At 48.1% G+C, this 26746-nt stretch overlaps 2 protein-coding genes across 2 annotated transcripts in view; one reads left to right on the top strand and one right to left on the bottom strand.

Moving 5' to 3' along the window:
- The window catches only part of ASXL2 (ASXL transcriptional regulator 2), a 76967-nt gene that overhangs the window by 28451 nt on the left and 21770 nt on the right, over positions 1-26746 (top strand). The window contains exons 2-5 of the mRNA XM_063123713.1: positions 1784-1866; positions 4722-4724; positions 7074-7182; positions 8355-8508. Of these exons, the coding sequence (XP_062979783.1) occupies positions 1784-1866; positions 4722-4724; positions 7074-7182; positions 8355-8508 (349 nt within the window). The remainder of the gene's footprint in view (positions 1-1783; positions 1867-4721; positions 4725-7073; positions 7183-8354; positions 8509-26746) is intronic.
- Positions 1-26746, bottom strand: part of RAB10 (RAB10, member RAS oncogene family) — a 196742-nt gene that overhangs the window by 153990 nt on the left and 16006 nt on the right. The window lies entirely within an intron of this gene.

Genomic DNA, 26746 nt, shown 5'->3' with positions numbered 1-26746 from the left:
TAGGGTATCATGTATGCGTTTGCAGTTCTTTAAAAAAAAAATGGCCCTGAATGTCTGCTGCTAGGAATTCCTCCCCCCCTACTCAGTTTACTGCTCTGCCTTGAAATTTGTGCAATCCCCCCTCATTCTACTGCTGTGCCATGAAATTTGTGTAGTTTTAGCCATCTGTTTCACTTGTCTGCTTTAAAATTTGTGAATATTTACCTACTCAGTCCTGCTCTGCCTTGAAATATGTGTTTGCTTGGTGATCCCACTCACTGCTCTGAAACCCTTGTATACCGTTGACAGCTAGTAGTAGAGGCCAGTGGAGGGAAGTGACTGCAAGAAAGTGCAAGAAAGCGGCTGCAAGAAATGGCTGCAAGAAAGGCCAATGCTCTTTGGGGCTGCATTAATAGAAGTATAGCTTCCAAATCACGTGAGGTTCTGGTTCCTCTCTATTCGGCCCTGGTTAGGCCTCATCTAGAGTATTGTGTCCAGTTCTGGGCTCCACAATTCAAGAAGGACGCAGACAAGCTGGAGCGTGTTCAGAGGAGGGCAACCAGGATGATCAGGGGTCTGGAAACAAAGCCCTATGAAGAGAGACTGAAAGAACTGGGCATGTTTAGCCTGGAGAAGAGAAGACGGAGGGGAGACATGAGAGCACTCTTCAAATACTTGAAAGGTTGTCACACAGAGGAGGGCCAGGATCTCTTCTCGATCAACCCAGAGTGCAGGACACGGAATAATGGGCTCAGGTTAAAGGAAGCCAGATTCCAGCTGGACATCAGGAAAAACTTCCTGACTGTTAGAGCAGTACGACAATGGAATCAGCTACCTAGGGAGGTTGTGGGCTCTCCCACACTAGAGGCTTTCAAGAGGCAGCTGGACAACCCTCTGTCAGGGATGCTTTAGGGTGGATTCCTGCATTGAGCAGGGGGTTGGACTCGATGGCCTTGTAGGCCCCTTCCGACTGTGCTATTCTATGATTCTATGACTAGCACATTGGTGGGAACCGAAAGCAGCTGGTGGCTGTAGGCAAGAAGGAGCCTTTGGGGCAGGTGTTATTGCTTCACTAGAACATGAAGCAACCTTTTAAAAAAAGAAAATTGTTCCTTAGCAAGGGAAGTGCCAAAGTGGAGGGTGCAATTGACAAGGTCTTTGACAAGAGGGAGATTTTGGTATGCTTGGCTAAACGGGGCTTTGCGCACTTGCCCAAGACCATGAAAAAAAGTGAATGCGTAAGGGGCTCAGAAAATTGTTTACAATCTTGGTGTGTGAGTGAGTGTGAGAGAGAGTTTCATTCAAGAAGTACTGGTAGAAGATGAAACTGAAAGAAACGTTCTCACAAGGGGGGGATATGGCTATGCTGAGATCAGTAACGGACAAGTGGTCTTGCAGTCCTGCACGCTTGTGCAAGTCCTCTAAAATGAAAATTAAAACAGATATTTTTGAATGCTTTCCCATGTTCGTAAGGGCTCAGAAACTTAAATTTCTTTGGTGATCTGATGTGGGGGTGGGGAGTAAGTGTGCTGATGAAGGGAATGAGGTGTTCTGCCATTAAGGTACCTGGAATACGTTCCAGGAGGACTGAGAGAACTGAGGGAGAAACAAGCCACAGCAATCTGCCAGACAGGTGATTGATTGTCCGCTGGGAGTACCAGACCAGCCACCCGCCCACCGTGGTTTATTCTCAGGCTGGCTTAGGGTGACCTGTGAAGTTGCCCAATGTATACTGTAAGGGCGAAGAAACAGAATGAAAGGATCTTTTTTTTTTATCGTTCCTCTTAATCTGTTTTCTCACCAGGTCCTGGAGAAAAATCCCAACACACCTATGAGCCATAAAGAGATCCTTCAAGTAATCCAGAAAGAAGGATTGAAAGAGATCAGGTGAGTACTAATTGCGTAACATTGCTATAGTGCTCAGAACTACCAGTAGCAACTATCACCCTGCTACGCTTTGCTTTCAAGCTATTATTTTGTGGGTTGGCAGGGGTGATGCCCATTAATTAAGCAACACAGCCCCTCCTTGGTTGCACAGTACTGTATTTGATTATTTATTTATTTATTTATCTGTGGCACCTTTATACTGCCCAGTCACCGAGGCTCTCTTGACAGTTCACAATTGAAACCATAACATACAATAAATCAAAACATATAAAGCTTTAAAAGTTTATAAATACCACGTAAAAGCAAAATAAACCCAGCAGCAGTTACAACCGAGGGAAAGCCTTTGTGAAAAGATGTGTTTTCAGGAGGCATTTAAAGGATGTTACATTTTCCGCCTCCCAAACCGCACAAGGGTGCTGCTACAGAGAAGGCCCTGCCATGAAGATTCTTCATGGCGGCGTTCCATTCATTACGAAGTGATGAGGGGGACTCAAGATCCCGAACTCAAAAGGAAAGGGGCAAAAGGGGGGAGAGAGGGCTTCTCTTGTGTTGGGGGGCAGAAACAGACAGCTAGATGTGGGTGCTGGGGCGCCCTTTGAAAGATAGAGGGGGGTCATTTAAAGATAGGATAAGGAGATCAGGGGCATTTGGTGGGGGTGTTGCTGTACATTGCAATGGGGTTTATTGCCATTTCTTTTTCTGAGGGATTGATGGTGTTCTGCTCATGAACCATGTCCTCCCCTCACATTCACTTGGGGGGGGGGGGTAGGAGGGGAAGGGAGGGGGACAGAAGAGGGCCTGGAAGTTCAATAGCAACTAAGGGGCCTCTTCTCTCACCTCTGCATTTGCCCTTTTGCAAGTAATGCGACAGCCCTGCTGCGTAATTCACCCTCATTCCCTTTCCTTCTTCTCCTTCACCTTCCACATGTTTTTTTTTTTATATCAATAAAGTTTTCCCTCTTTTACTTCCAGTTATGGGGGAAGACTTTTATGTGCACACGCAGCATCTAGAGCGTTTGAGGGGAGGATAGATAGGCGCCATCTTGGTCTCTGGCAGAGAGGCTGTTCTTTTTGAAGGGGCGGTGGCAGGTTGCCCCATCTTTGCTTCTGGCTGTGATGGGCTTCTCGTTTTTACTGGAGGTGGGGAAGGGAGAGAGAAGAAACGACCAGCGTGAGCCGCGGTCTTTGTTTCTGGCACAGAGGCTTCTACTGTTTGGCTATTAATGCCCAGGCTTTGAACTTCTGCACATCTACAGTGCTCAAGCTTCAGTTTAAAGCAAAAATGAGCAAAATCTGTCGGGTAGATCTCTAGTAATAAGCCTTACACTACCGTACTCTTATATAGACTATGATCATGAAATGATGATGATGATAATTAGAATAAATATCTAATAAAATTAGAATAGCAAACAGTATATCTAGTTTAAGCTTATGTTCCACGAGAAATCAAAAGACCAAAAGAAATTGGGAATTTCTTTCCGGAACAGGAAAGGGGGGGCATTATATTTTCCAATAAATAAATAACGAATAAAATGACTGTTGTATCTAATGCCTCTCAGAAGTTAATTGCAAATGATTTGAATTCGACTCCTATTTATGCTTAAGAAACTTCAACAATTCCCCTTCCTTCAAGGCTCCAACCGAAAATAAGGCACTCAGATGGCTGAAATGTTCGTATGTCGTGTGTGTGCGTGCATGTGCAGAGCTTGAGCATGTGAGGACTTTGCAGTTGCCACCAACAGAAAACAGTGTGGTTCCAGGGATGTGTGCCATGAGTCCTATTAATTCTGATTTGGTGCTTTGCTTGGCCGGCCTGCACTTAGTGGACGTCCTGGCTCTGGGCACAGCCTAGGTAGATGCCAGGTGGGTACAGAATGACACTGCACTTCCACACTCAGCAGCCTCCTCCAAAAGCCAAGTTTGTGCTGATGGCATCTTAGTTCTCCCCCCCCCCCCAATGCCCTGCTCAGTCTCTCAGCCATGGGTCTTTAAAGCTGCCCCTTTCCCAACAGCCGTGCTGCTTCTGCAGTGGTTTTGACTTGGCGTTTTCTCGTAGCAGCCTCAAGTCGAGAAATGCACAACCGCCACCAGAGTTTTAACCTCAGCAGCTGGACGCAGAGGGCCTAGAGCAGAAATAGCCTCACTGAGTCTCTCTGGAGAGTTGAGACGTGGCTTTAGCCTCTGTGCAAGCAGGAATGTGTGTTTGGATTCACTGTGGGCAGGGCAAATTGGGGCTGGCTCCTGCAGCTCAGTGAGAGTCTCCTTGGCTCCCACCTGGGGGCGGGGGGAGGGCATTGATTCTGTAGCTTGCCCCATCAGGCTAAGTTGTGTTCGTAGCAACAATACCAATAGGGATCGGAAAAACAACAGTAAGGCCAGAAACCAACGGCAAACCAGAGACGGCTGTACTAGTTGTGTTCCCAACATGTTTTGACATGTCTTTATCAAGGCTAAAAACTCTTAAAGGCTTCTCCGGAGGATTCCCTCTCCCTTTATTCATCCAAAGAGACGAAGAAAGGGAGGAGGAGACCAAATTCTTGCTTTGATAAAGGCCCGTGTCGAAACGGGTTAGAAAACAACCAGTGCGGCTGCCTCTCTTGTTCGTTTTTGGTCCTGTTCATCGCCTCTGCTTGAGCGCAGTTCAGAGGGGGCAGGGCAGGGCACCTGGCCTCCAGTCCTTGAGACTTTGGGTCTTGCAGGCCTTGGTGGCATCTGTCACTCTGTGCTGCCGGCAGTCCCCTCTAACCCTCCCCTGCCCCATTTGAAAACCATTGCCATCTTTAGCACCAGATTAACAGTCCACAGCAGCCAGGGGATAAATCTCTGGCCTGTGCAGAAGTGTTGCTTTGCTGGAGGAGGTTCAGAGGAAGGCAACCAGGATGATCAGGGGTCTGGAAACAAAGCCCTATGAAGAGAGACTGAGAGAACTGGGCATGTTTAGCCTGGAGAAGAGAAGATTGAGGGGAGACTTGTAGTGCTTGTAGTAGCACTCTTCAAGTGCTTGAAAGGTTGTCACACAGAGGAGGGCCAGGATCTCTTCTTGATCCTCCCAGAGTGCAGGACACGGAATAATGGGCTCAAGTGACAGGAAGCCAGATTCCAGCTGGACATCAGGAAAAACTTCCTGACTGTTAGAGCAGTACGACAATAGAACCAATGGCCTAGGGAGGTCATGGGCTCTCCCACCCTAGAGGCCTTCAAGAAGCAGCTGGTCACCCATCTGTCAGGGATGCTTTAAGGTGGATTCTTGCATTGAGCAGGGGGTTGGACTTGATGGCCTTAGAGGCCCCTTCCAACGCTACTGTTCTATGATTGTATGATTCTGATTCTATGCTAAATACTTAAAGAACACACTCTCTCTCTTTTTTTCTCCCCTCCCCCTACTCCTGCTGCTTCTTCTTCTGAATTTCAACCAACTCCAGAAGGTAAGAACTGTTGTTGATGATGTCTAAGTGCCATTGTATGTCACTAAAATAATATTTCAGTTGATTTAATTGGAAGCAACAAGGTTGTTTAAGCATGCAGGCCTAGAAGTGGAGTCATTGCAGTACTGTTTGGCTAAGGGCTTATTTCTGTGCCCGCCTGAAGCCTCAGGTTGTGGGAGGCAGTGGCTAGCCAAATGGTGTGGGAAGCCTCCTGAACAAGGCCCTGCCTTCAGTCCTGCTTGACCTGAACAGCTGCCTTCACTTTTGGTGGCCTGGCCTGTGGCTGGGCTGAGCAAAAGAAGCTTAGCGGAGGCTCTTCAGCTGGGATGATTTCATCTCTGATTAACACGCCAAGCTTTTCTGAGCCATCTTGTGGTTCACCCTAGAATCTCCTGAATGCTGCATTAGGCTAGAGGCGTGTCTGCAGTGCAGAGTAACCACTTGCTGCAGCACGCTGATGGAAACGCATGATGCATCCCTGGCAGAGAGAGGCACCTTATGCCTGCAGCCGTGTCCAATGACTCCACATGTCTTATACCCTGTGGAACCAGCTGTGCAAATTTTGGCATGGCCCAGTTTGGTTTTGCTATCATACCCCTCAGATGTGGTGAAGGAGGTAGTAAAGGCCTTGCATAATCTTAGAATTGGATGCATTTCCTGGGTGCCTTTGATCCCCAAATAAGCAATATGCAGACATGCCCTAAATGTGAATGCTGAAACCTTTCTGCACAATCTTTGTGTGCTCTCGTTCTAGTTACAAAACTTTCTGCTTGTACATAAACCAAGCAGGGAAAATGAACTGACGAAAGCTAATCCCTCATTCATTTTGCAACTAAAGTAAATAAACTAAATTGTATTGTGGTGGGTGGCTTCCATTTTAAAGATATTCTAGCCAGTGTTTTTCTTGTATGGCTTTGGTGCTTGGACAAATGTTTCCGTACTTTAAAGCCAAATCTTCCGGCATATTGCAGTAGCATTTTCTTTATCCAGATCTCTGTGGTTGACAAACGTAATGCAGGTTTAAAGCATTGCATATGAACACACCTGGTCTAAATGTTTGGGGTTGCATTTGTTGCTTTTCTGGTTATTGAAATACCTGATGTACAAATAGTATAAAGAAATGTATAAAACAGCAGCAGAAAAATGCAGGTAATAAGACTTGCTCCAACTGAGCTTAATTTCAGTGATGTTGAGCTTTAACAATAAACTATTCCGTGTTGGAAGTGGCTTGTAGTAGTCTTAAACTGCTTCTCCGCTTGATGGTGGATATGCAGCGCACTCTGGCAGCTGAATTGGAGGCAACTCTAGTTTTTGGAACTGCTTTGATAGCCGCCCTGCACTTTAATCTCAAGCCAGTGCACTCTTAAACATGACATCTCTTACAGACAGACACAGGTCCAAAGGAATGAGGAGTTGGAGCCTTTCCAGAAGCATTGTTAGACCTTTCTTACATTTTGGTTGACTCTGGCTATGGTCTGGATGGAGACAGGGAAGGATGAGGCCTTACTTCTCTGAGGCATCCCTTTTTTGGACGTTACCTGTCTCGTAGGTGAAGGATGTGGAAGAAGAAAGGAATTTCCTCCTCCTTTGGGGAGTTATTCTTCCTTAATAAACATGGCCTGGCTCACATGGAGGCGAATGTGTATTTGAAGAATCATCCAGTGGGGCAAAGCCCTTGGCAGAGACAGGCCACTTCTCTAACTCCCCATGTAGTGTACTGGTCAAGCAGCTGTGATGTCTGGTGGCATTCCCCTGGGGCTAACCTTGCGCCTTTGTTTTCAGTGGGACTTCTCCTCTTGCGTGCCTGAATGCTATGCTGCACACCAATTCCCGTGGGGATGAGGGGATTTTCTATAAGGTCCCTGGAAGGATGGGCGTCTACACATTAAAGGTAAGCGAGTCTCCTGCTTGAACGCAGAACTGGCTCTTGGCAGGTTAGGCTGCTGTTCGGAACGCCTGGCCTGCCAGGCTGAGAGAGCTTCATGGGGCGGCAGACGGATGTGGAAAATAAACAAATGTGCCCGGTGGGGCTTAGAATAGAGTCCCTCTAAACATGAAGGGGTTTTATCCCTTTGTTCCTGACCTGGCCTTTAATACTCATGGAATGATGGTGCCTTACAGCAATAGCTGGGATCTACTGGTGGTTTTCTCAGTGAGTGGTACTAGATTAGAATTCCTGGGCTGTATTTATTTATTTATTTAATTTTATTTATTAAATTTATATACCGCCCCATAGCCGAAGCTCTCTGGGCGGTTTACAAAAGTTTTTTAAAAAGTACACAAAATTTAAAACCATCAAAAAATATGCAAAAACAACAGTATAAAAACAGTCTGTCGTAAGTTCAGTGTAGATAAATGCATGTGTATGCGCTCCGTGAGCTAAATGTATGGCTCATGACATGTGGTCAGTAATTGGCTTCACCCCTTGAGCCACCATTTCGTGGCTGGCTTTGGTTGGTAGACCTAGCAAGAGACAAACTAGATCCTACAAGCCCAAAGTCTGCCCATTCCTGATTGGTTCCCCTGCAACCACCGGAATCAGACAGCCGGCGACAATCACAGTAGTTTTGTAGGGAAACAGCAAGCGGGATCCCAGTCCAGGAAGCCTCCCAGAAGTGTTAATTCTTTGTCGGTGGAACTGCTGCAACTTTGTCCGCTGCAGCAGACAGTGGGAACAGGGTGTGCCCCACCCCTCCCCGGTGGATTCTGGGGGCAATGTGGCCCCCAATCCCTGAGTGGGTGGGCATCTGTTGCTTTCGGGTATGTGGGATCCTTTTTCTGGACAGGGATTTGAGAAGAGGATCCACTGCGCTTCAGAAGCCGCAGTCTGAACATAGGTGCCTCCACAACAGACACCTGGACAGGCCTGCTGTCAGTTTAAACGTGGCTGGCACACAAGATCTTCTTAGTAGATTATTAGGCTCCCTGGTTTTTGAGCCAGAAGGTGGCATTTGTTCTTCGGTTCTTGCCTTCTGCTTTATCGCTCTCAGTTAATGTTGAACTAAAAAACACACCCCAACACCTCCTGCTTCTGAGTCGGTCTCTCTGTGTTTTTGTTTGTAGAAAGATGTTCCAGATGGGCTGAAAGAACTGTCTGAAGGCTCGGAAGAGAGCAGCGATGTGCAGTCTGACTCCCCCACCTCAGAAAACAACAGCAGCAGCAGCAGTGACAGGAGCAGCACCAAGGAAGGGAGGAAAAGCAGGTGGCGGAGGAAAGGTAGGTGTATCTGAGGAAACGGCAAGAGGGGTGGGGTCCCTCCTTTAGCACGGCCAGCAGAAGCGCCCCGCTCTCCGTTCAGCTGCTACGGTTTATTGGTCCCTGGTTCTTGTTGCAAGATTGGTTGTGAGTTTGTTGTCTTGAGGTCGCTCAGCCTCCGCGTTGCTGTACGCAAGGGGGCTTCCGCTGGGCTTGCTCCAGTGGTAGCTGAAACTGCCCATGAAATTGCCCAAAGCCTTTGCATATCATCCGGATATTGAACTTCTGCAGCTCTTCTTCTTCTCTCCTCCAAAGCCCTCCCTGTTTTGGAAGCATCTTCCTGCAAGTGGGGAGGTGATGCTCGGGTTCAGATTAGGGCGAGAACTCCAAAACCACACCCTGGAATGCAGGTTTGGGACACTTGGGGAAACTGACAAGATTTTTCTCTGCTTGTTGGAGTTCAGAAGTGCCGCAAATCCTCTGATCTGGAGGTCAATTCAGGTTTCGGGATAGGCACAGATTTTCATGCCTGCCTGTGCAGCTTGTGACCCCTCAATCCATACGCGGTCCACCAGTCCCCCTAGTCTTGTTCCTCATCCCCCGTTTTGTACTCCAAGGCCCACAGCATGTCAGGTACCCGGAATGCTGCTGCCTACAGACACGTTCCTCTCCTTCGCCGGAAATGTTTAGAAAGCCCTCTCGCTTGTAGAGAGTGCTACCCGATAGCCAAATAAATGTTTTGTGAGCCATTGATCATATAGCGGCGTCTGTGTTCATTTTGGACCCCCTGTCTGCCGGGAAAGTTCACTGGGTAGCTGTGACGTAACAGACCCTTACACTAGGCCTGTCGCATAAATCCTTCTCAGGCCCAGCACCGCCACTTGAAAACCTGAGGGAAGGTTAAATAAAACCTTTCCCCTAGCTATGAGGGAAACAAGTTTAATATTGGGCCTCTCAGAATATACTGTGGGAAAACTCTGGTGTGGGTGCTTAATAACTGTAAGGCAGGTAAATAATACCAAGCTGACACGTGGTATTTGGTAGCTAACAAAAGAATAATACGTTTATTGTCGTTTAAAAGCTTTAAATCAAAATATAATACTTTCAATCCTGCCTGATCTAAACTCTCCACACGCCAACCACCTACCTCGCTGTCTTCCCACCATTTCTAAGTCCCTAGAATCCAAACACCTCAATAAACAACTCTCTCTCACTCATTCCTCAAACTCTCACACCCCACAATCTCCCAACACTTTCCTTATATACGCCTTTCCCTGCCCACCTATTACATCATAAACCACATCCACTCAGTTCTAACATTCCATACTTACCAGACATACTCATCCAGACATATACAAGATACTCAATTGTGGGGTAACGCCACAGTAGCCACAGGCAAGTCAGCATCTCCCAGGTTTAGTTTCCCATGAGTAAACTGGCAATAATAGTGACTTAACTCCCAAGGAAATATATGATTTTAGATTGTAAGCCATATGGCAGATTGTCTTGTTCTGTTCTGTACAGCGCCATGAAAATTGATGGCGCTTTATAAATAAATATTAATAATAATTAATAATGAGCAGGCTTCTATTGCACGCTTGATTCTAAGCTGTAGGAATAGTTGCTGATACAATGCTTTGAGAAAACGATCCATACTGGAGGTCTGTGTGTCTCTCCATTTGCCAACACAGAAGTCCTGAAGAATCCTGTGCCCAGAACTCCTGAGAAGCCCCTGTGCCCAGTTCCATACAGGTTCTCCTTGGGGAGGAGCCTTCCTTGTTGGGCTCCTCCTGATGCGTCTTTTTCCAGCTTGCTGCAGACTACCTTTCTCCCCTTCTGTCTTTGCCTTGAGTTTCTGAGGGGGAGGAATTGCAGAGAACAGCCGTTTTGGCTAGCTTCGGTTTTCCATATCGTCTGATACATTTCGCAGAACACCGTTTCCTCATGTTGTAAAAAAGCGGAAAGAGCCAATGCTGAAGTCAGGTAGATGGGGGGTGTGTGTGTGTGTGCGTTTGTGTGTGCGTGTGTGTGTGTGTGCTATTCTGTGCATTTCATGTCTGTCTGACACAAGAATCCTTACATTTGGCCGGTGGGGGGGAGGGCAAACATTATTTGGCTAGAGGTAAAGCTAGGGAGAAGCGGAGGAGCGGCGCGCTGTGAGTTTAATGATCGTAGGAGAGCCGAAGGATGAAGGAGCTGCACGCCCTGTCATCTAGGAGATGGGGCTTCTCAAACGTAGTGGAATTCCCCAGGTCAAGAAGGTAAGCAGTGCAGGGGCCTCCCTTAGATTCAGAGGCCACCCAAGGCTGCAGTGGCGGCAAAACTCCTTTGCAGCGAGAGGGGGGGAGGGAGGGAGGGGGGGAGAGAGAGAGAGAGAAGTCCCAAGGGGGTGTTGGCCAACCCAAGCTGTTTTTGTTATTCAGGATGAGGGATGGTTTAATGCTATAGAAGATGCTTATCAAAGGAAATTTTGAATAGTGCACACTTCTAGGACTGTGAAGGTAGAATCATAGAATAGCAGAGTTGGGAGGGGCCTATAAGGCCGTCGAGTCCAACTCCCTGCTCGATGCAGGAATCCACCCTAAAGCATCCCTGACAGAGGGTTGTCCAGCTACCTCTTGAAGGCCTCGAGTGTAGGTACTTTCATGCTAAACTGTGAATCACTTCTACAAAACTGAATGCGACTAATCCCTGGCCAGCACAGGAGAGCTGATAAAGAGCTGTGTTTTATTGTAAGCCGCCTTGTGAGGGCTTTGCCCTGAAAGGCGGCCAAGAAGTGTTTTAAATAAATAAATAAAATAAAATAAAAAGTCTGGGAGAGCCAGACTGCAACTAAATCACAAATCTTTTGAATCGCAACTCTTAAATTTTGAAATTACTTTGAGATTAAGCCACTTAGCAAATTCCCCAGCCTCAAGGTTGACCGCTGCTATTGTATGCCTGGGTTTGCTAGTAAAGGTCATTATAGCCGGTCTTGCGGTCATCTTCACCACCAGTTTTTGGTAGAAAGGTGGGTAATAAATTTAAAAATAAATAAATATAAATCTGGGCCAAACTGGTGCATCAGTAAGAGCTGAGACCAGGAGAACTGAGTCAGCAAAACCCTGATGCAGTCTTAGTTCAGACATGGGGAGGGTGGATTTGAGGAAGCCAGTAACTCCAGCCTCAGGGCCTTCTTGCCCCCAACAGTGTAATTCAGGGTTGTTGAGACTGGTCTTCCTGATGAATTGTTGCTGTATGGATGACGGAAAGATTGAGCACTATTATAAGAGAAGGAATTCTACAGCCAATATGCTTGAATCTGCTTATTCATAACTTATGCTTCTCTTGCTTGTGGTGAGGATGGGCAGACAGCTATGCAGGGTGCTCTACCCATGCATCCTGCCCATGGGAAATGTGTTTATCCCACCCCACCCGTGTACACATGTGCCTTTTGAAATTTCATCAGGGATTGCCTGAAACGTTTGAGCAATTGTGGTCTAGATGCGTCCTTGTTTAACCATACCCATATGCTGCTGTTATACTATATGGATAGGAAAAGCACACCCCTGTTTTTCTCCCTGTAGCAAAAAACAAAGGTTGTAAAATGGTTGTTAGAGAGGGTCCTGTCCCTTCCATATGGTAATGAGTGGTAGAATGGCAGTGAATGCCAACTTCAAAGATGCCTTCTCAGCACCGTGGGAACTGACCCCAGCTTTCTGGAGGCATGGTGTTCTCGCCACTGCTACCATTTACCTATATTTGAAAACTGGGCAAGATCATCCAGAACTTTGGAACTGGGTGCCATTGATATGGTCCCTGGGGCATGGTCTGAAGGCACATGAGGCAGCCACCTTGCTGAAGCTAAGCAAGCCTGGATATGGTCAGTGGTTGGAGGGGCGACCGCCTAGGAACTGTATGGAGCCACCTTGAGCTCCTCAATGGAAGAAAGGTGGGATATAAATGTACTAAATAAAGATGGATGACAAGCGTCACTCTCTCTTTTGCTAACTAAGCATGCAGGAGTTACTGACTCGCTTCTAAATCAGTGTTTGGAAGCAATGGGTGGGTGGATGAGCTTAAGCACAGAGATGCTGAATCTGGGGATCCTTGGGCATCCTGGCTGATCAAAACAGCCAGAAGAGGCTTGGCTGAGTGAATAAGGAGAGCGGTGAATACCTCCTTAGAGGAAGGAGGTGGTCATGGTGGTCACCAATTTGGGTGGCTTTAAAAGGGGGTTGGGTAAATTCCTGGAGTAGAAGGCTATCAATGGCTTCTAGCCCTGATGGCTATGTGCTACCTCCAGTATCCGATACGCACCAGTTGCTGGGGAACATGGATGGGAGGGTGCTATTGCACCATGTCCTGCTTTGTTGGTCCCTGGTCAGTGGCTGTTTGGTCCGTGTGAACAGAGTGCTGGACTAGATGGACCCTGGATCTGATCCAGCATCAGGGCTCTTCTTATGTTCATCCAGCCTTAAGATAGCTGCTGTAAGACCTTGGTTAGATGGCTATTGTAAAAGACATGTTATACAACTACAGGGCGATCTCATAGTTGCCATTCTTGGGCAACATTTTTGAGCGTATAGTTGCATTGCAGCCCCAGGGAAACTTGGATGAAGCGGATTATCTAGAGCCATTTCAGTCTGGGATCGGGGCTGGTTTGGGGACTGAGACTGCTTTGCTCGTCTAGCTGTTATAGACAGTCTTCTCTGGGAACTGGACAGGTGAGTACGTCATCGCTGGTTCTGCTGGACCTCTCCGCATCATTCGGTAACATTGACCCTGGTAACCTTCTTGACCGCCTGGTGGAGATGGGCTTTGGAGGTACCATCTTAACATGGCTCCTGTCGTTCCGCGAGGGCCAGTCCCTGAAGGTAGTTTTGGGGGACTCCCGCTTGGTGCCCTTTGGCCATTGGCTTACGTGGTTCTGCAGGGATCAGTCTTGTCCCCCTGTGTTGTTTAACATCTACACGAAGCTGGTTGGAGGCAGGGATTTGTGGATCATCATCACCAATCTGCACCAATCGGAGCCCATTGAGCCGGCTCTGCAGTAACTGCTCCAGCTTCCTGCAGGCATCTAGGTCTGATTCAAGGTGCTTCTTCTGGCCCTTTAAAGCCTGTCAGTGCCTGGGCCGAGCATCCTTTGGCGTCAGCCCTTCTCTGCGCTGGTGACCCTCGTTTGTTCTTCATGCCTCTTAAGTGAGACGAAATCTCTGACGATGCTTAGAGGAGCAGGGCCTCCATCACAATTGGCCCGAGTCTCTGGAGCGAGGTGAGGTCTCTGGAGACCGCTCTCCAGGAAAGGGAAGCTCACGGGCCTTTTCATTTCCCAGGGGGCTTGTAGACCCACCTAACTCTGGGTGACTTTTGACTGAAGTGCTGCCCTGGTTTTATCTATTCATTGTCTGTTTAGTTTTGGGTTTTTAAAATTGGGTCCTGTGCCCCCACCACCACCTTGAGCTTAGACAGAGAGGTATGAAAAGGGTTTTAATGAAGTCTTTCCAGACACAGTCCAAACTGTTGGTTTGGATGAGTGAAACTCAGGGTGGGAGAAGGGATCTAGGCAGGTGCTCATCCAGTGTCTGCTTTTAAAACTCCAGGGATGGAGACGCCGTGGCTTTGCTGAGCAGCTTCTTTTTTCTCTGTTGTCACAGATGGCGCATCTCCAGACCCATAAACCGGCTTTTGCTGTGACTTGAACCAGCTAGTGCTTGCATCTCCCTCTGAGGGCCCAGCAAATAGTTGCTCTTTTAGTCTGGTAGGAGTCTGGTAGACACTTGAAGTTACTCTTGGGTCCCTCTCTCTTGTCATTTTTCTCAGAGCAGAGGCATAGGGAGAAAACTGCAGGGGAGCAAATGAAAGTAGTTCTGGATTACCATGCAGTCTGTACCCTTTGGGATCATAGAATCATAGAATAGCAGAGCCGGAAGGGGCCTACAAGGGCATTGAGTCCAACCCTCTGCGCAGTGCAGGAATCCACCTTAAAGCATCCCTGACAGATGACTGTCCAGCTGCCTCTAGTGTGGGAGATCCCACCACCTCCTTAGGTCATTGGTTCCATTGTCGTACTGCTCTAACAGTCAGGAAGTTTTTCCTGACGTCCAGCCGGAATCTGGCTTCCTGTAACATGAGCCCGTTATTCCGTGTCCTGCACTCTGGGATGAGCGCCACCCCCCACCCCCTGTTTGGGGTTGGTTACTATTTTCTCTCACACACTTCCCACCTGCTTTCCACTAACACCACCACCACTAACCCAGTTTTGTATGGTTAGAAGATCACTTTTGTGTAGGAAAGGATGTGTAAGGAGAAAAGGTTACAAAGGGGGGGGGGGGTATGAAAAAAAGCAGAAATACAGGTTTTCCGTCTCAGATGAGCAAAATTTAAAGAGCAAAGGAAGGTGCGGTTGCAACTCAGGCAAGCGTCAGACTCTGAGACGAGCCCTGCTCCATCTGACCAATGGTCCAAAATCATCTTTCCCACAGTGGTCAACTGGATGCCTCTTGAGAAGGTCGCAGAAGCAATAGTCCTTCCGCACTGTTGCTCCCTGGCCGTGGGGATTTAAGGGCAGTTAAAGGTTGGCGTTACATAGAAGCATGAAAAACCCAGTTGCTAAAATGGAGTAAGATGGGGCTCTCCGAGCACCCCTGTAATAGGAGAAATCCGCAAAATGTAAATGCAGGCACCGCCATGGAGATGTCCTGGTTTGGGGGAACGATGATGGGGGAGGGCAGGTCCCGGGTATTTTTCTCTTTGCCTGTTACAGGAAGTGAGGCTGTGACACCAGAGCCTTTTGCCCAGTGGGAAAATGGCTCCTCTGGTTGGGCCCACCTTACGCACACCTCTGCGTACTGTTCTGACTCAAAGCATTTGATGTACATTAAACAGGTACATTAGGCATTTCCATGGCACGTGCCCCAAAGCCTGTTCCATCTCTGCAGCTGTCCTTAATGCGCTCCAGTTCATTTGCACCCTTAATGGCAACAGTTAGGCAAGAGCAGCAAGAGAGAGGCTGCCTGGCCCTGCTCCTTCCACTGCGATTAGTCTCAATACATTTCCGCAAGAATCAAGAGCACATCTGAGTTGCTGGCAGACGAGGGAGGCGTCCTGTCTCCACAGCGCCTGTTGTCACAGCTTGTGTGCAGTGCTTCAGCATGCCTTTGTATCCTGCCGACAAAATGTTGAGCTATTTGCCAGGGGATCGGTCTTGATGGAAGCGTTTAGGGCTTGGATCTGTGTGTTGGGAGATGTACAGCAATACTTAATGCTGCATATCTCTGCAAAGTCCCTTGTAAAACTAAGCAGCGTTCATTAGATTCATTAGATAATGCACATTGTTCGCAGTACGAAGGGATCAAAATGGCCTTTAAGAAAAGCAAAACTAGCAAAAAGGCTGAGGGCCTCAGTTCTGTGTCCAACTTCCGTGACCGTCGAGAAAGCGCACGTAGGGCTTCAGCGGCGTGAAGCGGGCAGCGCTTTGCCCTCCGTGGCCACGGTCCTGCGGCTGCTCTTCTCCAGTATTTTTGTTCTCCTCCTTTACGTGCCAGGCAAGCTTTGAGTCCAGGGTTCGGTGTTTCCCCGTGAGAGCTGATGGGATCCCAGATTCCTGGAGCAAAGGAGGAAACAGCAGCTCTCTTCTCTGTTGTTTGTAGGTGTTTGATGTCGTCAGTCGAGGCAGAGCAAACTCGGGCTTCTGAATTCAAGTCTTGGCAGGTAAGTAAAGGAGGAACTGGCTTTGTCACTGGAAAAGAGGCTGCTTTCTCAACCCTTGGGCTGCCGCATTTCAGCACTCCGTTTGGTGCCATCGTTGCTTTAGCATTCGGTTGCAGACTTAAACTGGCGTTTAAATCTTTGGAGGAGCGGAAAGGGCAAGAGCCCACCTAGGCAGGGGAGTCTTCCCAACTGATTGCTCTGGACTGGAGGCACTTGGCGTTCCTGAGGTTTGGGGCAAGAGGGCATTGCGTTGTGCACAGCCCCTCGGCTTCCCAGGACGTGTGATGTCAAGTGCTGGAGGGGTCTGTTCTGGCCTGTTCCAGGAGCCTCTGCCTGTGAGGCAACGGCACCCAGAGCGTAAGGAGCACGTGAGTCCTTCACATGTGCACGCCTAGAGAAGACGAAGGCTACGTAAGCGGTTTGTGAACAGCAGCTCGTATCGCCAAGACACTCGTGTACCTTAAGCCACAGCCACTGCGTCTCAATCCCACTCTGCTGTCGCAGCTCAATTAAAAGGCTATCATGCGTTCAGATGGAAATCTTTGCAGATTCGGTATTCCGGAGGCGGAGAAAAGTTGCGTGCTGTTGAAATGCGTGGCAGGGACAACAGAGTCAATAATTGTCAAGTTTAACATCTGGCTCTGAAGAGGACTGCTTTGTTGTACAAGAACTGAGGCTTGCTTCAGCGGTCGATTGCCCTGGCAGCTTGCCTTGAGGTTTCTCATCAAGAGCCGGGCTTGTGCCTTGCAGCCCAGCTTGTGTGGGCCTTTGCCAAAGAAGAGTGGGTGAACTGGTGCTTGTGCTACTAGGGCACGCCTGGTGGCGTGTCACTTCCCCCGTAGAGCTTGCACTTATTAAGGAAGCAGTCCAGTCATTCAGGACGTGGGGAAGGGTTAGGGCAGGGACATGTTGGGACCTGGTTGTTACCTCCGTTGCGTTCAGTACTGCCAGCACTATCAAAAGTCTATGGCACAACACGGATCCTGTGACAATGTTGTATGGCTAAGTGAACAGTTCTTGACCATTCTCCCCTCCCCCCTTTTAAAGATCTGACACAACCCAAAAAGTCTGGGCTCATTGCAGTAGCACAACAGAGTACCTATATGCCACCCACAAGATTCAGTAAATTGTAACACTCTCAAGACACAAAGCTAATTTCTGTGCGGGGCAGGGAGGCCTGTCTACAACCCCACGTCGGTGCCTTTGTTGGTTCACTCACTGCAATAAGGGAACAGGAGCTCATTCCAGTAACATCAGCGTGTGCATCTGGAGTTCTGCCGTCTTCCCGTCCCTGAGATGAGAAGCGTCTGTCCTTCCTTGGCTTCAAACCAGGCAGGAGGAAACTCAGGAGCAGCTGGGTCAGTGGGCCTGCAGGACTCCCCTCCACTGCATTCTCCTACATGGGGGGACCCACAGCTGGATGGGAAGCGTGAAGGGAGGAGTCTCTCCCTTCCGCTTGTTTGAATCTCTAGTAGTATTAATTCATCAAGGATGTGAGCAGGAACTAGAACAAAATCCTCTGGTGAGGTGGCCTGAGTAACGTACACGTAGATGGGTTTTTTTTAGTTACAGGATGCAGCAGTAGAGCACAGGTGTGATGTAGCCTCAGCCCTCCAGAAGTCCTACATGACTGCAGTCTTAAGTTTCACTAGGCATTGTAGACATTGGCGCATGCCTGTTCTTACAGCCACAGGAACTTGAAATGTGTTTTTAATTACTATTATTAAGCAGCTGTCTTAGGAGGGTAAATATCCACCACCACTTTTTGCATGTTTGTTTGCACTTGCACAGAATTGTGGAATGAACCCAGTCCTGGAAGTGGAAGCAGCACAAACCTCTGTGTTTGGATATGTCTGCGCTCCATTGTAACACCCCTCTATTGTAACACCCCATCGTAACACAAAAGCAGAGCAGATGGCGTGCGCTCCCACACTAGAGGCCTTCAAGAGGCAGCTGGATAAGCATCTGTCAGGGATGCTTTAGGGTGGATTCCTGCATTGAGCAGGGGGTTGGACTCGATGGCCTTGTAGGCCCCTTCCAACTCTGCTATTCTATGATTCTAGATGATATTGGGGGATATATGTTTATCGCACACTTCTGGGAATGTCTCCATTGTAGCACGATTGGATGATGCTGATGAGCTTCCTTTATTACATCGAAAAACTATACAGAATGCCCAGGAAGCTCAAAGTATAGAATCATAGAATAGCAGAGTTGGAAGGGGCCTACAAGGCCATCGAGTCCAACCCCTTGCTCAATGCAGGAATCCACCCTAAAGCATCCCTGACAGATGGTTGTCCAGCTGCCTCTTGAAGGCCTCGAGTGTGGGAGAGCCAACAACCTCCCTAGGCAACTGGTTCCATTGTCGTACTGCTCTAACAGTCAGGAAGTTTTTCCTGATGTCCAGCCGAATCTGGCTTCCTTTAACTTGAGCCCGATATTCCGGGACAACCTTTTAAGTATTTGAAGAGTGCTATCATGTCTCCCCTCAATCTTCTCTTCTCCAGGCTAAACATGCCCAGTTCTTTCAGTCATCATGAGTCATTTGAAGAACTGCACTCTGTGGAAAGCTAGCGTGAGCGGTTGAGAAACTACTTACAGTACATGGCTACCCCTCTGGAAATCAAAATTTTCATTGCCATTGGTTTCACATGACCTAGGCAGCCAAATGGCAAATGCGGTTCAATGTAAGCAAGTGTAAGCACATTGGGGCAAAAACCCCCACACCCAACTTCAAGAATAACTTGATGGGATCTGAGCTGGCGGTGACCGAACAAGAAAGAGATCTTGGGGTTGTGGTGGAAAAGCTCGATGAAAATGTCCACCAAGTGTGCAGCCATTGTAAAGAAGGCAAACTCCATGTCAGGCATTATAAGAAAAGGAATTGAGAATAAAATGGCCAGTATCATCCTGCCCTTATACAAACATCCTGCCCTTGTCACACAGAGGAGGGCCAGGATCTCTTCTCAATCCTCCCAGAGTGCAGGACACGGAAGAACGGGCTCAAGTTAAAGGAAGCCAGATTCCAGCTGGACATCAGGAAAAACTTCCTGACTGTTAGAGCGGTATGATAATGGAACCAGTAACCTAGGGAGGTTGTGGGCTCTCCCACCCTAGAGGCCTTCAAGAGGCAGCTGGTCAAGCATCTGTCAGGGATGCTTTAGGGTGGATTCCTGCATTGAGCAGGGGATTGGACTCGATGGCCTTGTAGGCCCCTTCCAACTCTGCTGTTCTATGATTCTATGAAACCACACTTTGAATACTGTGTGCAGTTCTGGTCATCACACACAAAAAAGATATTATAGAGCTGGAAAAAGTACAGAAAAGGGCAACTAAAATGATGAAAGGGCTGGAGCATCTTCCCTGTGAGGGAAGGTTACATCAACTGGGATTGTTTAGCTTGGAGAAGAGGAGGCTGAGCGGAGACCTTATAGAGGTGTACAAAATGATGCATGGTATGGAGAATGTGGATGGGGAGACATTTTTCTCCCTCTCCCATAATACTAGAACCTGGGGTCATCCCATGAAGCTGATTGGTGGAAGATTCAAGGCAGATTAAAGGAAGTGCTTCTTCACACAGCACATAATTATTATGGAATTCACTACCACAAGATGTGGTGATGGCCACCCATTGGGATGGCTTTAAAAGGGGGTTGGATAAATTCCCGGAAGAAAAGGCTATCAGTCCTAATGGCTAAGTGCAATCTCCAGTATCCGAGGCAGTAAGTCTGTATGCACCAGTTGCTGGGGAACATGGGTGGGAGGGTGCTGTCGCACCATGCCCTGCTTTGTTGGTCGACAGCTGGTTGGCCACTTTGTGAACAGAGTGCTGGACTAGACCCTCGGTCTGATCCAGCATCAGGGCTGTTCTTAGATGTGGTGAGGTTGACAAAGACCCTTCCTGGTTATTACTGTCCTGGCTCTTTTTCTCTTGTTGAAAGTTGCGCTGGTCAAGGCAGTGTGCAAGCCAGCAAGGATTCACCGCTAAATGCCAAGTTCTAGGAAAAAGTGAAGGTAGCTTTTTTCCCTGTTCCAAAGCAAAGAGTCATGTGGCATCTTCAGTGTCATGTGGGGAAGCCCAAAACCATGGGTGGTGTGTGTGTTCGAAAGATTGTTAACCTCTGAACTGCTTTGAGTACAGCAGTAAACACAGACCTAGTAGAGCCAAGGCCTGATGTGCCTGGGTTCCCCATAGAATGCCCCATTCCTTCCATGGGGAAGAGAGTTTGGGAAAGGAAGCAGCTGACCAGCACATTGTGCCTTGGGGCAGGAGGGGGACCGATCCTAGTTGAGCGTTGCCATTTAGTTTAATGTGGCATCATCGTTATTCGTATACGTACAAAACAGGAAGCCCTTTCAGATCATATCAACAACCTACTTCCTTATATGTACAAAAATAAAGCTGTCTGACAGCAGTAAAACTGACACTTTCTGAAATGGAGACAAGCCCCGCGTCTATAGGCACAGCCAATCAGGAACTCATGGTGTGGGAGGGAAAGTCCTTAAAAGTTAACCGTGTCCACCGCGGTGAGCCTCAATAGAGTGCTGCAAGAACCAAGGGCAGGTGGTAGAAGTGCAGACCTTGCTGGCTTTCAGTGTTGCAACAACCATGTCCCAAGAGGAGCTTTCTGAAGTTCCGTTGAGAGGTAAGGCTGAAGGCCCTGCCTGGTTGGGATGGCAGCTAAGGGTCTCCACGTCACACGTGTCCGTGGCTTACGCCATTCTCCAAACCTGGGCTGAGGAGGGCTTCCTGTGCGTTCCTCCAGGCAGACCAGACTTTGAGCCTACGGCTGGGGGGCTAAAGGAAGAGCCGCCCCGCTAGTGTTCCAGGGACCCCCATGTTGTCTTCCCTATAACTTCATCTTAACCTAACCGGGTACCATCTTGAGTCAGTTGCTGATGTGGGCCCAGGTGACTCTTCAGTTGGTTGGCTGTGGTGGCTTCATCAAAGAACACTTGTGCTTTGAAGAATGCATTTCTGCTTGCGACGAAATGTGGCTTTCCTATTTGTGGAACGTGGGGTCTGGCGTGAAGGAAGTTGGCATTATTGTACGTTTTGGCAATAGAGAAGCTTCTCTTTGCTCTCTCTTTTGTAAGACGTTTTAGTAGCTTTGCCACCTTCATCATCCGTGCAAGTGGCTGTAGCTGCTGGACCAAGCAGGCTTGCAAGGGCCGCTGCTGCAGTCAGAAGCTGATGGTTTGCTAGAGCGTGACAGTTTGGAGCGGGGAGTTCTGGGACGTGGGCAGTCTTTGGAGGGTTAGATGCTCTGAGGAGCATTTGGAAATCACATAGAATCATAGAATAGCAGAGTTGGAAGGGGCCTACAAGGCCATCGAGTCCAACCCCCTGCTCAATGCAGGAATCTACCCTAAAGCATCCCTGACATCCCTGTCCAGCTGCCTCTTGAAGGCCTCGAGTGTGGGAGAGCCCACAACCTCACCAGGCAACTGATTCTATTGTCGTACTGCTCTAACAGTCAGGAAGTTTTTCCTGATGTCCAGCCGGAATCTGGCTTCCTTTAACTTGAGCCCGTTATTCCGTGTCCTGCACTCTGGGAGGATCGAGAAGAGATCCTGGCCCTCCTCTGTGTGACAACCTTTTAAGTATTTGAAGAGTGCTATCTTGTCTCCCCTCCATCTTCTCTTCTCCAGGCTAAACATGCCCAGTTCTTTCAGTCTCTCTTCATAGGGCTTTGTTTCCAGACCCCTGATCATCCTGGTTGCCCTCCTCTGAACACGCTCCAGAGTGGGACATAAGAAGATACAGTAGGTGTGGGGAGAATAGTGGGGTCCAAGCCAGGAAATCCGTTCAAAATTAATTGTGGAATAAACATTGTGCAAGCTGGAATATGGCTAATAACTGGATGCTGTTCAGAGTGGGACTGAGGCATTGGCCTGGTGGCTGAGACCAAGGGTCCATCTGGTCCAGCACTCTGTTCACACAGTGGCCAACTGGCTATCAACCAGGACCCCACGAGCAGGACATGCTGCAACAGCACCCTCCCACCCATGTTCCTCAGCAACTGGTGCATATCAGATACTGGTGATAGCACAAAGCCATCAGCACTAGTAGCCATTGACAGCCTTCTCCTCCAGGAATTTATCCAACCCCCTTTGAAAGCCATCGAAATAGGTGACCATTATAACATCTTGTGGTAGCAAGTTCCATAGTTTAACTATGTGCTGTGTGAAAAGAATTCCTCCTCTTACCTGTCCTGAATCTCCCACCAATCAGATGTCAACATAGAGCGCAGCCTGCCAAAGAAGAGGTTTGCTGCTGTGATCACTTTCCTGAATTTATCCCAGGCCGTTATTCCAGCTCTCCGGTGCAGGAGCTTCATGCCTTTTGGCTACTATAGCCACATATTGCAGGTGGAAGTTGTATGAATAAGGAACCTTGCAAATCCCCTGGGAGCCACACTCTCAAGCAGTCCCGGTCAAGCAGATAAATTGACTCCTAAGCCTGCTTGCATACTTCAGTTGCTCTTCTACCGTAGATATCCCAGCGTACCTCCCTAGAAAATCTCTGCTGCAGAGGCTAGACGGACAGATTCCATCATTTGTTTTGACAGGCATGGCTCCGTTGGCACCCCCTTCAAGTGTAGGCACATCCTTGTTAACTTACTTTATCCTCCCAAAGGCTTGGGATGAGAAGTTGCGCTTCTAGACTGTTGCCTGTCTGGCTCTTGATAGCTGCCATCTTGTTCACCAAAAGTGTCTGGTGTTCTCGTTTTGGACTGGGGCTTGGAAGAGTCATAGAATCATAGAATAGTAGAGTTGGAAGGGGCCTATAAGGCCACCGAGTCCAACCCCCTGCCATGAAGCTCAGTGGGTGACTTTGGACCAGTCACTGTCTCTCAGCCTAACCTACCTCACAGGGTTGTTGGGAGGATAAAATTGAGAGATGGAGGGTCATGTATGATTCTGCTTTGGGTTCCTTGGAGGAAAAACAAAATAAATGAAGTATGAGTCTTGCATCAAGATGTAACTGCACATTTATTTATATTTTCTTAGTGAAATATTTTGCCCTGTGCCCTCCAAACTCCTGCCCTCCCAGTTCCTCATTTGATTTAGATGGGCCCTGCCCTGTTTCTGTGTTCAAATCCAGCTGTGCTGTAGCATGTCAAAAAATATTTCTCTGAACTTCTAGCACATCTGGTTATCTTCATGTTCTAGCCATTCTTGCAGAGTTGTTAAGCGCTAACGTTTCTGTGTTCTCCGGTATGTTCTGCCCTTTTAAGACTCAGTTACATGATATTCTTATTTAACTTTCAGGGTCTGATCACTCCAGGTGAGTTCATTTAAAACAAAGTAGCTCGTAGATATAATTTTAAAAACATTGCTATTCAAGAGGGGGGTGTTCATACAAGAAGTATTCCCCATGTGCCAGGGGAGAGTTGACACATAATCCATTAGGTCTAGATGTTCCTGGATTTTTTTGATCGGTGTGGAGTGGGTATAGAGAGGTTTAAAGAAACCCATGCCTCAAGGACTGGGTGGAGGTGTCATGGACCTCATGCCATCTTGAGACATCCCCCCCCCCAAAAAAAACACCCCAGTGCCCTTTACCTTAGGGGGCAGAGAGTCTAGGGCTGCTGGCAGCCTGTTACCTCTGAGTCAAGGCTCTGAGGAGGAGGCTGTGAGGTTCTATAAAAGGGAGTGTCCGCACTCCCTCACTTCAGCAGGTTTATAACAATCCTGCTTTAGGAAAAGGGATTGGATAAGCTGAGTTCGAGGATACTAAATCTGAACTGATTCTGTTCGTTTTCTCTCTCTCTCTCTCTCTCTCTGTCTGGGTTGGTGGGTAGGAATATATTGCATTGTGGGGTCAGAGGGGGTTGATTTGCACAAAGATCTCTGAACTGCCTCCAATGTCTTGTTTGGGTAAAATGCAGAAATAATAGTTTTGGCTGCCTGATGTTAAGAAGGATGTGGAAGTCCAGAGACAATGGCGGTGGGCAGCGTCCAAAGTGCTTTAAAGATTTTGTAAGCCCAAAGACATTCTAGTGAAGAAACAGGGATGTGTATCTTGCCTTTTGAAGAGAGGGAGAAGGCCAACACCACTTTTCTCACCTCTAACAGCAGCTGAGGTGTGCAAGAGTAGCTGTTTGTGGTGTGTTTACAGAGAGTTGATTTCCATTTTCACCGAAGCAGGGAGCAGTCTACAATTATGACATGCACATACATTTATAGGAAAGGAATAGTGTGGCACTAGGAAAAAATCATACCCCTACAATCTCCTTGCTGCAGGAGAGGAGAGTGGACGTGGGCCTCTTGAGCCTGGCCCTGTTCCATGGAAGGTTTTGATCCGTAGCTCCAAGCTATTCCCTGCTGGGGAGTATTGTTTACTTCAGTGGCCCTGCGGCCCTCCAAAGAGCTGAGATAGCTTCCATCTGGTTTCTGGCTGGCAGCCTTTGATCCAGGCTGGGCATTATCTGGGAAGGTGCCTGTTCTAGCGGTGATGTGGGGTCAGCCATTACGGGGAAATGGGTACAGTCAATAGCAGGGGCAATGCTGGTGCTTTATAGAGTTGACCTAAAAACCCTTATGGCTGTTTCTAGTATTATTTATTTATTTACTTATTTATTTTTATATATAGCACCATCAGTGCTACCAAGGAGCTCTCCAAGATTAACAGAGGGAGCGTAATGTGAACAGAGGAATGTGTACAAGAGGCAGAATCCCTGTGAACACAAGTTGCTGGGGAACATGGGAGGGTGGGTGCTGTTGCTCTTGTGTCCTACTTGTGGGTTTCTCATGGGCAGCTGGTTGGCCTCTGTGTGAACAGAATGCTGGACTACATGGACCTTTGGACTGATCCAGCATCAGGGCTCTTGTTAATGTTAAGATGTGATGTGGTATCATTGTCAATGCGTAGTGAACGTTCTACGATTGAAGTGGAACAGGGCAGAGATATTCACCATTGAGGACATAGAATCAGGGCATGGCTGTACATCAAAGTGTTGGTATTAACGTTTAAAGCCCTATACGGCTTGGGGCCAGGCTATCTGAAGGAACGCCTCCTCCCGTATGTACCTGCCCAGACCCTAAGGTCATCCTCAGGGGTCCTTCTCCGCGAGCCCCTGCCAAAGGAAGCGAGGCATGTGGCTACCAGGAGCAGGGCCTTCTCTGCTGTGGCACCCTGGCTGTGGAATGAGCTCCCTAAGGAGGTTCACTTGGCAGCTACATTATATGCTTTTAGACGCCAGGTGAAGAAGACCTTTTTATTCGCCCAACATTTTAACAATCTATAAATAAATTTTAACGTGGTGTTTTAAATTTGTAATTTTGCATTGCTGCTGTTTTTATCTGGTTGAGCTTTTATATTGCATTTTATATTATGGTTCTATACTGTTGTTTTATACTTTGAATGTTCTTAATTTTTGTGAACCGCCCAGAGAGCTCCTGCTATTGGGCAGAAATGCAATAAATAAATATTATGAAGGAAAAGTGAAAACTCAGCATGTTGGGGTGAGAGAGTCAGACATGGAACCAGCAGAGGAGGAGGATTGCACTTCCTGACTCAAGCCCCAGAGCCGGCGGCCCAGAACTTGGCAACCATCAGTCACCCAGGCTCCTTCACCAGGGGGACAGCTGAGAAGTCTCTGAGCACCATAGAAATACTGCAAGACTCCCAAGAAAAAGTGCAAGCCCTTTAAGGACACCATCCTTATTGTGGAAGACAGAGCTTGACCAGACAGCCTCACCCAACTTGGTGCCCTCCAGATGTTTTGGACCTCAACTCCCATCATAACCAGTATGACTAGTAGTCAGGAATCCTGGGAGCTGCTGTTCAAAACGCCTGGAGAGCATCAGGTTGGGTAAGGCTGCTCTGGCCTTGTTTGGAGCACGTGGCCAGCCTTGGAGCGTCCCATGGTCTGCAGCCCCAGTCCAGCCAAACTGGCTATCTGGTCATGCTGCATTGATTGCTGCCATCTTGGATGTCCATAGGAGCATAGGAAGCATTCAAAGACTTAAAAGGTTGACACACAGAGGAGGGCCAGGATCTCTTCTCGATCCTCCCAGAGTGCAGGATACGGAATAACGGGCTCAAGTTAAAGGAAGCCAGATTCCGGCTGGACATCAGGAAAAACTTCCTGACTGTTAGAGCAGTACGACAATGGAATCAGTTACCTAGTGAGGTTGTGGGCTCTCCCACACTAGAGGCCTTCAAGAGGCGGGTGGACAACCATGTGTCAGGGATGCATTGAGCAGGGGGTTGGACTCGATGGCCTTGTAGGCCCCTTCCAACTCTGCTATTCTATGATTCTATGGCCCATCTAGCCCAGTATTGTCAACACTAACAGGCAGCAGCACCTCTCCAGGGCTTCAGGCAGATCTTTCCAGCCCTACCTAGAGAAAACGGGGATCGAACCTGAGACCTTGTGCATGCAAAGCATGTGCTCTGTCACACTGAGCTATGGACAGGCTGTTCTGGGCAAGAACCTTATTTTGCCCTGTGGGTTCCCTGCAGGACAAGCCAATCTGTAGTGTCCAGATTGGTTTGAAGTCTATCGTTAGATAAAGGTGATGATGAGCCTTATTAATATTTGTCAGGATTGGTCCT

This window comes from Elgaria multicarinata, chromosome 4 (genome assembly GCF_023053635.1).
Source record: "Elgaria multicarinata webbii isolate HBS135686 ecotype San Diego chromosome 4, rElgMul1.1.pri, whole genome shotgun sequence".
NCBI lineage: Eukaryota > Metazoa > Chordata > Lepidosauria > Squamata > Anguidae > Elgaria > Elgaria multicarinata.
Note: the sequence above shows the minus strand (reverse complement) of the source record. Positions and strands in the feature narration are given on the sequence as shown.